Source organism: Acinonyx jubatus, chromosome B1 (assembly GCF_027475565.1).
Source record: "Acinonyx jubatus isolate Ajub_Pintada_27869175 chromosome B1, VMU_Ajub_asm_v1.0, whole genome shotgun sequence".
In the NCBI taxonomy this organism is placed as follows: Eukaryota; Metazoa; Chordata; class Mammalia; order Carnivora; family Felidae; genus Acinonyx; species Acinonyx jubatus.
Window position 1 is genome coordinate 51111770 of NC_069382.1, and position 14905 is coordinate 51126674.

The 14905-nt window shown below is 37.2% G+C and overlaps 1 protein-coding gene across 2 annotated transcripts in view; it reads left to right on the top strand.

Annotated features, from left to right (window-relative positions):
• Nucleotides 1-13343, top strand: part of MTMR9 (myotubularin related protein 9) — a 56985-nt gene extending 43642 nt beyond the window's left edge. The window contains exons 9-10 of one of the 2 annotated variants that reach the window (XM_027069454.2): nt 3541-3692; nt 9592-13343. In XM_027069454.2, the coding sequence (XP_026925255.1) occupies nt 3541-3692; nt 9592-9755 (316 nt within the window). In that variant the 3' untranslated portion in view covers nt 9756-13343. The remainder of the gene's footprint in view (nt 1-3540; nt 3693-9591) is intronic. The other variant, XM_027069457.2, reaches the window with a different exon arrangement.
• The last annotated feature ends 1562 nt before the right edge of the window (nt 13344-14905 follow it).

The window sequence follows — 14905 nt, forward strand, 5'->3', positions numbered from 1 at the left end:
TATACTCCGAGAAACTTGAGGGACTTTTCTTTTTCACTGCCATCAGCCCCTTCCTCATTCTCTCCAACGTACTTTAAAAGGAAAAAGTTCAGGACTTGAAGTTAGGAGATTTGAGTTTGAATCTCCACCATACCACCTACTAACCATGTGACTTCTCTGAATCTATTTCTGTTAATGTTAAAGGCAAAAATTAATCTCTGCCAGACTGGGTTATAGGGAGGTTCAAATAGCACACATGTGAAAATTCCTAGCATGCCTTTCACAAAATAGGCATTTAAAAAATGTCAGTTCATTCATTCATTCCTCCTTCAGTCTTCTATCACCTGCTTAGACATGAGCCCAAAGCTTACCACTGATTTACTGTGCTCTTTGTCACCTGATGCTTAAAAAAAAGGAAAGAGAATTGGTAACCTTTAGCAGTTGGGAGTCAGCATGTGAAATGAAATGTATTTACAGTTTCTTTGATAGACATTAATACCAAGCAATGTTAAAAGGTATTACACCAAAAAGGATTCGTGGTCAGAAATACTTTTTAAATGCTGAGCAAGGGGCATGTGGGTGGCTCAGGTCATGATCTCCTGGTTCGTTAAATTCGAGCCGCACATGAGGCTTGCTGCTGTCAGGGCAGAGCCGGCTTCAGATCCTCTGCCCCTCCCCCACTTGTGTGGGCATGCTTGCTCTCTGTCAAAAAGAAACAAACAAAATGCTGAACAAAACAGGGGCACCTGGGTGACTTGGTTGATCCTCCAATTCTTGATTTCAGCTCAGATCATGATCCTAGGCTCATGGGATTGAGCCCTGCGTCTGGCTCCACACATAATGGAGCCTGCTTAAGATTTTCTTGGAATGCCTGGGTGGCTCAGTTGGTTAAGCATCAACTTCAGCCCAGGTCATGATCTCACAGTTTGTGGGTTTGAGCCCCACATTGGGCTCTGTGCTGACAGCTCAGAGCCTGGAGCCTGCTTCGGATTCTGTGTCTCCCTCTCTCTCTGCCCCTCCTCCACTCGTGCTCTGTCTTCCCCTGTCTCAAAAATAAACATTAAAAAAAATCTTGAAAAAAAAAAAGATTTTCTCTCCCTTTGTCTCTTTCTGCCTCCCCTCCTCTGCCCCTCTCCCCTACTTGACAGTCTCTCTGAAATAAAAAATTATTTTTTATAAAAATGCTGAGTTAAAATAATAATTAAAATAAAATAAAAAAGAACTGAACAAAGTCATATGTCAAGGCTTTGATGTTTTATTTTGGTTTTGGCCTGTTTTTTAGGGGATTAAAAATTACATCCCAATAATCATCACAAAGGCAATTCTTTTTATGGCACTTAATGTTTTAGAAATCTAATATCTTCCACCATGTCTTTTTTTAAATTTTTTTAATTTTTGAGAGCTAGACAGAGCACGAGAGACCTGAGCTGAAGTCGGACACTTAACCGACTGAGCCACCCAGGCGCCCCTCTCCTGCCATTTCTTAAAACATGTTTGACTCAGCCCTGGACTATACTCTGATGGGGCAAGGAAGAGAATTGATGATTTACATAGATAAATTTGGGGAATGTGGCATGATGTAGTCCCCTCTCAGAGAGTCACAAAATAATTATTAAAAGCTTTAAGACACTCTTCAATAAAGCAATGTACGTAACTTTAATTCAGCATTTATTTAGTTAGTTTTTAAAGTTTACCTATTTAAAAAAAATTTTTTTAACGTTTATTTATTTTTGAGACAGAGAGAGACAGAGCAAGAACGGGGGAGGGTCACAGAGAGAGGGAGACACAGAATCTGAAACAGGCTCCAGGCTCTGAGCTGTCAGCACAGAGCCCGACGCGGGGCTCGAACCCACCGACCGCGAGATCGTGACCTGAGCCGAAGTCGGACGCTTAACCGACCAAGCCACCCAGGTGCCCTAAAGTTTACCTATTTTAAGGGAGAGGAAAGAGAATCCCCAGCAGGCTCCACACTGCCGGTGCATAGCCCCACATGGGGTTCAGTCCATTGAACCGTGAGATCATGACCTGAGTTAGCCAGATCCAGTGGGATGCTTAACCACTTAAACGACTGAATCACCTGGGCGCCCCTTTAATTCAGCATTTAAATTAAGTTATACGTTTGACTATGGATTTCTTTTTGGAATTATACTTACTAACATCCTTCAGAACTAGCTTTTAATAAAGGGGTCACAAATGCATTTTATCTCACATTCTGATTGCCATTTGGTAGATTCTACCAGTAGGGCTGATTGAGAAGGATTCTAAAGCTGTATGGGGTGGGCTCAGGTGGAAAAAGTTCAGTGATTGGTTAGGGCTGGGGGGCAGGGCCAAACCACTTTCTGCAGGAGCAATTGGTGCAGTGGTTTCCTATTCTCGCCATGCCTGGTTCTGGGGGATAGTACGGGACTTGCTATCCTAGCAGTTAAGTTCCAGCACATGGGTTCTGGGATTATGTGGATTGTTTTTATTGCTGGCATAAAAAGGATGCACATAATTAACTTGTGTGAACCTTGTAAATGACCAAGTAGTTTCAGAGACAAAACCAATCTTATAGTAAAACTTCAATAGGATCCTGTGAAAATTGAATGTACTATCTTTTCACTTAATGTAAGGTTTTGACCACAAATTATCTTCCAGTTGTTATTAAAATTTATTTTTCAAAAAATGTACCAGTTTATTTTCCATCCCTGTGAGTTTATTCTGTGATAAAAGAGTGTTACAGAACTTCAGGGTTATTATGAAGCTGTTCATTGTATATAAATGTAGATTAAATCTGTGTTTGTATTTACACAAGACACATCTTTATTTTTAATCTTTGACAGTCCATGTATATTTTATGTACATGTAATTTATTTGTCCTAAAATCTCAGTGTCTAAAATTTTTAAGTTTTGAGATCTGACTCAACCTCCGTTTGTAGTATGTCTGTAATCTGTTCTTTGTATTCTAGACTTGTCAAAACAAAAAGGAGAGTTAGTTTTATATTTAGCTATTTTAAATTAAAACACAATGCCAGATGCAATAAAGGGCTTTTGGGTATAGTAATGTTCTGCTTAACACCATACCTGACATGACCAGATTCTGGTTTTATCCTTTTGGCTGGCTTTGAGAGCCTGTGGAATAGTTTTGTTGTTATTGAGAGTTGTAATGTTGGTTGAACTTTCTGACAAATATTTTTATTTTAAAGTTTATTTACTTATTTGAGAGACACAGAGACAGCACAAGTGGGGGAGGGGCACAGTGAGAGAGAGAGAGAGAGAGAGAGAGAGAGAGAGAGAGAGGGTGAGATAATCCCAAGCAGGCTCTGATGCCAACACAGAGCCTGGCACAGGACTCGAACCCACAAAACCTCGAGATCATGACTTGAGCCGAATCAGCCACTCAATGGACTGAGCCACCCAGGCATCCCACAAATATTTTTATTTTGCAACATTTTATTCCTCTGTTAAAAGTCCTGTGTTCTGCCTTCTAAGACACGTAGAGAAGCATTTGTCCTATTAGGAGCATTTAATAGTGGTGGTTATAATTTAACTGCTTTAATGGCAGTTTTCTTCCTTAATCAGATGTAAGTTAAAGCTGCAGCAGAAAACGATGTCTCTGTGGTCCTGGGTCAATCGGCCCAGTGAACTGAGTAAATTCACCAATCCTCTCTTTGAAGCCAACAATCTCGTCATCTGGCCTTCAGTTGCTCCGCAGAGTCTTCAGCTATGGGAAGGTAAGCTGTGCATCCTTTGTAAATTTGTTATCAGTAGCCAAGGATCCTCTGTGAACATGCTGTTGTTTGTATTTGAAGATGGTAGGTGGTGGACCTGACCCTCAAACCTGTGTGTTATTGCTGTTTTTTCTCAATGTGGGGAATGGTTCTCTCTTTCATATCCATGATCTGGTCACACTTTTTTTGTTCAGTCCCATTTCAGACATTAACGGTGATAATTCAATGGGTACTGCTGTTTATGTTGGTTATTTTCCCCAGATAGAAAGATACATTTCTATTTTTAATTGTGATTACAAATCTACCAACTTAACCATGTTTAGGTATACAATTCAGTCTTGCCAAGTATATTTATACTGTTGTGAAACAGGTCTCCAGAACTTTTCATCTTGTAAATCTGAAACTCTCTACTCACTAAACAACTTCCCATTGTTCCACTCTGCAGCCCCTGGTTAACTACCATTCTGCTTTCTGTGTTGAGTTTGACCACTCCAGGTACCCCATATGAGTGGGATCATACAGCATTTGTTTTTTTGTGATTGACTTCCTTCCCTTCACATCATGTCCTCAGATTTATCCATGTGAGAGGACTTCCTTCTTTCTAAGGTTGAATAGTTTTCCATTGTATATGTAGACCACATTTTGCTTACCCGTTCATACTTTGATGGGCAGCTGGCTTGCTTTCATCTTTTGGCACATAGGTGCACAAATACCTCTTCAAGATCCTGCTTTTGATTCTTTTGGGTGTGTACCCAGAAGTGGAATTGCTGGATCATATGAGAATTCTGTGTTTAATTTTTTAAGGAACCTCTGTACTGTTTTCCATAACAGCTGTACCATTTTACATTCCACCAACAGTGCACAAGCGTTCCAGTATCTCTACATCCTTGCCACCACTTCCTATATTTTTGGTTTTCTCCCCCCTTTGGTAGTGGCCAGTCTGATGGGTAATGAGGGAAAGTACGTTATTTTTTGTCTGAGAGAGTTGGTAGGTAGCTGGGACAGGAATAAATTATAAGCTCCAAGGAGATGGTTTCTATTTCCTTTATTAAGCAGCCATTAGGATAGGTTCTTCTGTTGAAGGGTTAATTAGCTAGTCATTCTAGTAAGGTTCTATAAAATACTAAAGCTGCTTCTTAAAAATATAACCAAAATCTATCTAGACTATATTAGCTATCCATTAAACAAAGACTATAAAATACCATTTCTTTTTAATCATCTTGAAGGTAGTAATGCATCTTTATTCATCTTTGTATTAAACAGCACAGAGCCTACACAGAGGAATGGTAGCTGTTTGGTAATTGAACTGAATTACCATACATGTCAGTTAACTATACCACGTTTTCATATGTTATGCCCACAGGGCAAATCCACGTGTGGGAAACTGCCTTTTGTGTGCAAAAAGGCCTCAGATCATTTTGCTCTCTCAGTTTGGGACTGAGTCTGTTTCTGTCACTTCTTTGAATGTCAGCCCTCAGGTCTTGTTCCTCTTGGCATATCTGTCATTAGCTGCTTCCTTCCTCCTCAATTTATGCTTCTAATCTTATCTGTTGAGGTGTCCCCAAGTTAGAATTGTGGGGAAAGTATCCTCAGATAGTCTGCAGATTCTCTGAGCCTGAGCTTTGGTGCTTTGGGAATTTTGGGCTGTTCAGAACTTCTCTTTGCTTACTTTCTTGGTTGTTGTAGATAGTCACAGGTGCAGGATAAAGTGATTTCTTTGTTAAAGATTTCTGGGACAATTTGCCTAGAAGCCACTGTCATGTTTAATAACTGAAGTGAGAGACTAGCTACTTGGGAGAAAAGCCACATTTTGGAATTGAATGGCCTGAAGGACAGTTTAACTTGTTTACTAGTTACAATGAGTAAACCTCATTGAGAGTTTAGAAATTAAGAGACTGGAGGAAATCTTTGTTGTTACATGAATAAATTCCTACCGCTCCATAAACAACAGTTTCCATATGTGTTTAGTGCCTCAGCTTAGAACTGGAAGAAATTTTGTTAGGGAAAATCTTCCCACAGTAGGTATTTGGATTGTATAATGAGACTACTCTTTGACCTTAAAATGTCTCTCTCCTGTTTATATTTACATGATAGTTAACCATTAATTTAAGGTAATTCCTGGGTTGAAGAACAGGATTTTAAATACAGGTTCATATAACAGAAAAATCAACAAAGGAGATAGTTTTTAAGCTATGTTTCTATTTTCCCTTTCTGATAAAGAGTAGCATTTGGACATACAGGATTTAAGGCCCTGGCAGTTTGGTTTGTAAAAAGTGTTTTAAAGAAACATAAAACCTTTGTGAACTTACCAGCTACTGACATGTTGCTGCCTGGAAAGTTTCTGTACCTCCTTATTTGACTATCTTTAAGCCATTATGTTGGGCTGGTATAGTTAACGTAGATCTATACAGAGGAGAAAATGTCTCCTTTTAGTCTATAATAAAAGGATAATTATTAATGGGGGAAAGAAGACTTGCCTGTAGAATTGGAAGACCACCTCTTAAGAGACAGGCAGGGAGAGCATTATTTTTTCTATCCTTTTCTTTAATTGGAGTGTAGTTGACATATATTAATTTCAGGTATACAACACAGTGATTCAACATTATGTATGTTACAAAGTGATAACCACAATAAGTCTAGCTACAACCTGTCATCAAAGGCATTACAATATTATTAACTATGTTTCCTCTGCTATATGTCGCATCCCTGTCTTATTTATACCTAGAAGTTTGTGCCTTTTAATCCCCTTCCCCTGTTTTGTCCGTCGCCCCACCTCCCTCCCCTCTGGCAACCATCAGACCATTCTCTGTATCTGGGAGTCTGTTTCTGTTTTATTTTGTTTGTTTTGTTTCTGTTTTTTAGATTCCACAAATAAATGAAATTCTATGGTATTTATCATTCTCTACTTGACTTATTTCACCTGGCATAATACCCTCCAAGTCCATCTATGTTGTTGCAAATAGCAAGATGTCATTCATTTTTATGGCTGGGTAATATTCCATTGTGTATGTATACCACATCTTCTCTATTCATTCATCTATCGATGGACACTTAGGTGGCTTCCATATCTTGGCTATTGTAAATAATGCTGCCGTGAACATAAGGGATGCATATATCTGTTCGATTTGTGTGTGCATTTTCTTTGGATAAATACCTAGAAGTGGAAATGCTAGGTCATATGGTAGTTCAATTTTTAATTTTTTGAGGAACCTCCATACTGTTTTCCATAGTGGCTATACAATTTTGCATTTTCACTTGCAGCGCATGAAGGTTCCTTTTTCTCCGCATCCTTGCCAACAGTTGTTATTTCTTGTCTTTTTGATAATAGCCATTCTGACAAGTGTGAGCTGATTTCTGATTGTGGTTTTGATTTGCATTTCACCCTGATAATTAGCGATGTTAAGCATTTTCTCGTGTGTCTCTTGGCCCATCTGTATGCCTTCTTTGGAGAAATACCTATTCAAGTTGTCTGCCAGTTTTTTAATTAGATTGTTTTTTTTTTTTTTATTTTGAGTTATAGGATTCTGTTATTTCTTTTGGACGTTAACCCCTTATCATTTCTATCATTTGCAAATATCTTCTCCCATTCATTAGTTTTTTTGTTGATGCTTCCCTTTACTGTGCAAAAGCTTTTTAGTCTGATGTAGTCCTATTGTTCATTTTTGCTTTGTTAGCCTTTGCCTGAGGAGACATATTCAAAAAGTTATTGCTAAAACTGACGTCAAAGAGCATACTGCCTATGCTTTCTTTCAGGAGTTTTATGGGTTCTGTTCTTACATTTAAATCTTTAGTTCATTTTGAGTTTATTTTTGTATATGATGTAAGAAAGTGGTCCAGTATCGTTTTGCACGTAGTTGTCCAGTTTTCCCAGCATCAATCATTTATTGAAGAGACTGTCTTTTCCCCATTGTATATTCTTGCCTCCTTTGTTCAAGATTACTTGACCATCTAAGTGTGGGTTTATATCTAGACTTCTTTTTTTTTTTAATTTTTTTAATGTTTATTTATTTTTGAGAGAGTGAGAGAGAGACAGAGCACGAGTGGGGGGGAGGGGCAGAGAGACACAGAATCTGAAGCATGCTCCGAGCAGTCAGCACAGAGCCCGACGCGGGGCTCAAACTCACAGTGAGATCATGACCTGAGCCGAAGTCAGATGCCCAACCAACTGAGCCACCCAGGCACCCCTCTGGACTCTATTCTGATCTATATAGATCTGTGTATCTGTTTTTGTGTTGTTAGCCTACTGTTCTGATTACCGTAGCTTTGTGTAGTATAGGTTGGAATCAGGGAGGATGATACCTCCAGCTTTGTTCTTTTCTCAAGATTTCTTTGGCTATTTGGAGTCTTTTGTGGTTCCATATAAATTTTAGGATTGTTTCATGTCTGTGAAGAATGCCTTTTGATAGGGATTGTATTGAATTTGTAAATTGCTTTGGGTAGTGTGGACATTTTGACAATATTCTTCAATCCATGAACATGGTATGTCCTTCTATTTATTTGCGTTTTCTTCATTTTATTTCATTAATGTCTTACAGTTTTCAGAGTACAGGTCTTTTACCTCCTCAGTGCAAGATCTTCCTCCTATCCCTAGGTACTTTTTTTAATGCAACTATAAATGGAATTGTTTTCTTAATTTCTGATAGTTCATTCTTAGTATACAAAAATGCAGATTTATGTGTTAATTTTATATCCTTTAACTTTACTGAATTTATTAGTTTTAATAGTTTTTTTGGTGGAGTCTTTAGGGCTTTTTATATATAGTATCAGGTCATCTGCAAATAGTGGCAGTTTTATTACTTCTTTTCCTGTTTGGAAGCCTTTTCTTTTACTTGTCCGATTTCTCTGGCTAGGATCTCCAATATTGTGTTGAAGTGGTAAGCCTCCTTGTCTGTGAGCTAGAGGAAAAGCTTTCAACGTTTCCCTGTTATATATGGTGTTAGCTGTTGGTTTGTCATTTATGGCCTCTATATCCACTTTGTTGTGAGTTATCATAAATGGATGTCGAATTTAATAAAATGCTTTGTCTGCATCTGTTGGGATGATCATTATTTTTATCCTATTTGTTAATGTGCCATATTATGTTGATTGATTTCTGGATATTGAACCATCCTGGCATCGCTGGAATAAATCCCACTTGATTGTGGCATAAGATGCTTTTAATGTATTGTTGAATTCAGTTTGCTAAAATTTCATTCAGGATTTTTGCATCTATGTTCATCAGGGTTATTGACCTATAATTTTCTTTTTTTGTGTTGTGTTTGGTTTTGGTATCAAGGGTAATGCTGGCCTCATAGAATGAGTTTGGAAGCATTCCTTTCTTTCAAGTTTTTGGAATGGTTTGAGAAAAATAAGTATTAACACTTCTTTAAATGTTTGGTAGAATTTACCTCTGAAGCCATCTGATCCTGAACTTTTGTTTGTTGGGAAGTTTAGGTTTTTAAATAACAGTGTGTGTAGTTTTGCTGTTACCGTAACCGTCATTTTCCCAGTGAAAGCGATTTTATACATGTATGAGGTCCTACAGGTCTGAGTAAAGTTCTATAATTGAATAAAAAATTTATATTGTGAAACTGTAAAGTTTATGGCATTGTAAATTATCAGCTTATTTTCCTGAATATATCAGAAAATGGTATTGTAAAATCATAATTTTATGGGGGGGTTGAAGAATGAATGATTATGTACATAGAAATAGTGATGTTTTAAATAGTGTATTTAGTTATACTCTTTCAGTACGCCAATATTCCTGCTTATTTCAGAGTATAGTAAAATAGATGTGAACTGTAAAAAAAAAAAAAAGAAGAAAAGTAAAGAGAAAAGAATGTATAATGCATGGAATAATGTCAGTGTTAATTCACCATGTGTATCTTTTTCCCTTCTGTCTTCCTTTCCTGGAATTCAATAGGTATTTTCCTACGTTGGAACAGATCCTCCAAGTATCTGGATGAAGCGTATGAAGAAATGGTTAACATCATTGAATATAACAAGGAATTACAAGCAAAAGTAAATATCCTTAGGAGGCAGTTGGCAGAACTGGAAACTGAGGACGAGATGCAGGAGAGTCCGTGAAAGATCTCCCTACGACCTACGTAAGGACTTCCTGGACCTGTATCCACCTCTCCTTTGGCCCTTCAGTTCACTTTTACACAGTAGCCTTAAACTTAAGGCTTTAGATGTGAGAACCCTCTAAATGTAGTGGATTTCTCAATACTTTATGAGTGAAATATACTGTAATTACTCATGTTTCATGTGGCCTGTTAGGCCTCTTTACTTTGGGAGCAGAAAGGAGGTGCTAGTCATTTTATTTTATGTGAAACAGGTGACCTATTTAATGCCATTTGCGTTATATGCCATTTATTCTTCTGTGTCTACTTTCCAAACACTGCTCTAGACCGGTCAAGAATATGATTAATCTCTTTAGGAAATATTTGGTAGTTTTAAAAAAGATTAGACTTTTAAACACTCCAAATATAGAAATATTTTTCAAAACTGAAATGGTTGAAAAACCAAGAATTTTGTGATTAACATGCCCTTTCCAGTACCTTTGCCCTTCTCTTTAAAATAGCTTTGGATTAACAAAGCTGAATTCATTCTCATTCTGGTTTGTCAAGAAAGGAAAATCTGAATATTTATTCAAGGTAAATTATTTTTGCAAGAGTTATAGGTTTAATCCTCTGATATTTACGTTAAGAAGTAAATTTTAACAGTAGACCGTACAAGTATGTGCAATATAGAAACAAAGTAGGAATTTGTTACTGATATGGTATTGTTACTGTTGAATTGATTTTTCAGGTTTTTGAGAATACATAATAAAGTGCATATCAAATGCTGGATATCGTATTAAACCATCATTTAGGGTAGATGTTAATTTGTTATAATTAAGATACAAATACAGTTTCCTTAAACCAGAGATGCACTGCCCTTGTCTGAAATTCTTATTGCACTGGTTTATGTATCTGTGTTTGTTAAGTTTTATTGTGTCTTATTTTTAAGTATTCTGAGAGTTTACTAATACTAAGCTTAAAACTTTCATGTTGGCTTGAGCCTTTTGAACATTTATCTGGATTCTGCTGATTTGTCCATTATATGTTAGGCAAATCTACTTGAAGTGGAGGTGAAAGTTTATGAACATGACAAAGCTATGTTTTAAACTTCAGAAACAGATTGAAATGTTTCAATGTTATGACCGTATGCTATGCTAGTTCATGCCTGCTACTCTTAAAGTCTGTGGTTCAGTTCTTTCTATATAGGTTTGTTTTGTGACACTGTTCATTTTAACAAATACTATGAATTCTAGTTTTCCATTAAAAGGATAGTTGAAGAATAATGTTTAATACTATTTCCACCCCATCTGTATATAACCATTTCAGTGTAAAGCACACCAAAACTGAACCCTGCTTTAGAGCTGTGTATTAAGCTAAAAATATAATTTTAAAAAATCACCTCTAGCATCATCTATGGCCACATTCAGAAGCCTTAGAAAGTAGCAAAATACTTTCTATCTCCAGTTGCCCAAGCTTCATCTTTTTTTTCTGTTTTCTCAGACTTGTAGCAAAAGGCTTGGAAAACCATGCGTATCAGAACTCTCTTTTGGTATATTTGCCTGCCTTCTCCTCCAATCCCATATTTATTCTCTTATTTTCTTGGCTATAGTTATGAGTCTCCAGGCATGAAAGCTCTCACAAAAAGGCTAAGGCAAGGAGCAAAGGAAATCATGCTCTCAGTATCTCTGTATTGTCCAAATGTTTATATTAATACTTTAAAAGAGGAAATATCCTGGCTTTTTTATCACCCCTCAAAATTGCTCTCTGCATTTGTTCATGCAGCTGACCTTTTTGTTTTCTCCTATTTTTGTCTCAAGAGTAGATATGAAGGAGCCTTTTTCTTCTCAGCTAACAAATCCATAAGGGAAAACATTTAGAGAGTTTTCTTTTTTAAGTGATTCTTTAGAAGTGACTGCCACTGATGATATTGATTGGCCATAGGCTTCTGTGGGTGGAAGTTTTTATTAGGCTTGATCATGGAGAAATTGTATGCCATCGATTTATACCTGTCTTCCTGATAAACGTTTTATTTGTGAGCCAGAGTCCAATAATAGAATAGTGTTTCAATTTCTTTTTTTTTTTTTTCTTATTGAGACAACAATCTTAAGCTGTTTGGACAAGTTTGCATTTTAGTACTAATTTATAATTAAGGGTTGTAACCTTCAGTTCCGTTTATAGGTCATAAAAACAAACTTTGGTATCCATTTTCAAAGGGGACATCTAATGCAAATATTAGGATTTTCCCAAACTCAAGAACCATGTCAAAAGTACATTATCAATATAATTTAAAGAGGGGTTTTAGTAATACTATGAAGTTACTCATCCCTTGCATGAGAAGAATATATACAGTGGATATACTCATGAGAAAATACTTACTAAACATTAAGTTTGGAGAATCACCTTTGATAAACGTGGCTTTAAAAACTTTAATGAAGGGGTTCCTGGGTGGCTCGCTAGGTAAGTGTCCTACTTTGGCTCAGGTCATGATCTTGTGGTTCATGAGTTCAAGCCCTGCATCAGGCTTTGTGCTGACAGCTCAGAGCCTGGAGCCTGCTGCAGATTCTGTCTCCCTCTCTCTCTGCCACTCCCCTGCTCGCGCGTGCGCTCTCTCTCTCTCTCAAAAATAACATAAAAAAAAAAAAAAAAACCTTTAATAAAGAGAGTGGTGGCAGAATTAGCAAACAAATTGCCCCACAGGAGCCAATAATAATCAAGTGAGATATAATCAAGTTTATGTATATTAAGCATACTATAAATGAATGCATAGTAAAGCCAGGCTTACATTTTTGGGATGCAAATGAAGGTCCTACAAAGAATATTCTAAAAATACAAAAGATTACTAAAGTCCTCTGTCAGCAATACAAGGATCCTTAGATTTTAAATTAACAATTTTTGTAGAAATCAGAAGAACATAGTGGGTTGTTAAGACTTTGAAACTTTTTGGGTGGTAAGACTTTTCAGTAATTAATTGATCAGAATTTTTCATTCTGTTTTTATTAAATGGGAACAAAAGCAGAAATTATAAAATTTAGCAGGATTAAAACACTTATAAATGGATGTTACTTCTAAGAAAAATTAGGCTTTGAAGCAAGAGTTCAAAGTGATTTTGGGGAAAACTTTGGAAGACAACAGATTAGGATCATTTCAGATCTCATATGGGTAATTTAAAAGCTTTTCTTTGAACTCTGAATCCTGATTTAAAGAGGTGATATGTCATTGCTTTTCATTTTAAAGGATGAAATTTAGCGATATTTTAGTCTTTGATTCACTCATTATTTATGTTACATTAAAAAATCAGTGTCATGGAAAAGATCTGACCAGTAGTTATCTCTTAAAGTGAAAAATAGAAGGAGCATTTTGCTGCATTTAAAAAAATCTGCTTAAAGATGTAACTCTTGGGACACCTGGGTGGCTCAGTCCATTAAGTGTCCGACTTTGGCTCAGGTCATGATCTCACGGTTCATGAGTTCATGAGTTTGAGCCCTGCGTCGGGCTCTGTGCTGACAGCTCGGAGCCTGGAACCTGCTTCAGATTCTGTGTCTCCCTCTCTCTCCACCCCTCCCCTGCTCATGCTTTCTTTCTCAAAAAAAAAAAAAAGAAAGAAAGAGAAAAAGAACAAAAGAAAGATGTAACTCTTGTAGTTAATCTGGTTTGGGGATTAGCTATTTTATTATTATTTGTTTAATGTTTATTTAGTTTTGAGAGAGAGTGAGAGAGACTGAGTGCGAGCAGGGGAGGGGCAGAGAGAGAGAGGGAGACACAGAACCTGAAACAGTCTCCAGGCTCTGAGCTGTCAGCACAGAGCCTGACCCGGGGCTCTAATTCGAGATTGGCAAGATCATGACCTGAGCCGAAGTTGGATGCTTCACCAACTGAGCCACCCAGGTGCCCCCAGGATTAGCTATTTTAATTGTCAGGATTTTTAAAAAAATTTTTAATGTTTATTTAGTTTTGAGAGAGAGAGAGAGAGAGAGAGAGAGAGACAGAGCATGAGCGGAGAGGGGTAGAGAGAGAGGGGTACAAAGAATCAGAAGCAGGCTCCAGGCTCTGAGCTGTCAGCACAGAGCCTGATGCAGGTTTTGAACTCATGAGCATTGAGATCATGACCTGAGCTGAAGTTGGATGCTCAGGTGACTGAGCCACCCAGGCGCCCCTTATTGTCAGTCTTAACCAGGTCATCCATCAGGTTACTTATTACCAGACCCCAACCTGAGGCAAAATTTTGGTATTTACCCATATCCAGATTTAATGAGTGAAAACTAAGAGGGTGTTATGAGCACCCTTATCAGAAGTTATTTCCTGGACAAAAAAAATCGGCAAATTTTAGAATAGTAGATCCCCTGTTCTGGCAGCTTTGAAATTTACCAGAGGATGAAGTCATTCAGTACACATCTGGTACAGGTTTATGCTATACCTCAAGATAACATAGATAATTTATTCTTTGACATGGGTTAGATCTTTTCCCCTCTCTGGAGCTGATATGCTAACTTATTACCAGATAGTATTTTTATGTAATTCACCATCTTAAAAAACATTTAAAGACTGATTTCTCCATTAATATTTATTCTCAGATAACACGAAATGCTAATTTTCTTACAGTATCAGTTATCTGATTTTTTTTTTCTTGAATAAAACTACCGTTACTCAGTCTTTATGATCTAGTGTCCACCACATCTTCTTCTTTGAAACCAATGGCTGGGAAGAGACCCTATGAAACTGTAGGATGAGGTTTTAGAAAGTTTGAACTTAACTAAATTCCCCTTTAAGAAAGTACCATTTTTGAACTACATTGTAGAACTATAGTTTGTATAGTGAAAGATAGTGGGGCTCACTGTAGACACTACATTGTCGTGAAAAATAATTCCTGGAGCTTACGGACTTCTAGAACCATTTTGTCTAGCCATCTATGAGTATACAGATGAACTGTGTTGGTAATTTGTAATAAAAGCAAGTTGTGCCACACTGCCTGTGTCTTTCTGCCCAAGACATTTGTCATTTGTTTCACTTTTAAAGTGCACATATCTTTGGAGACGTGGATTATTCTACACGAATACACCCTGAGTTCTGTTGCTTCGAATCCTTATAGATCTATCACCATCTACACTAAAAATGTTGTACTTGCACAATTTAATTACATAAAAAAAAGAATATGTATTTCTTCAATAGCCAGGTATT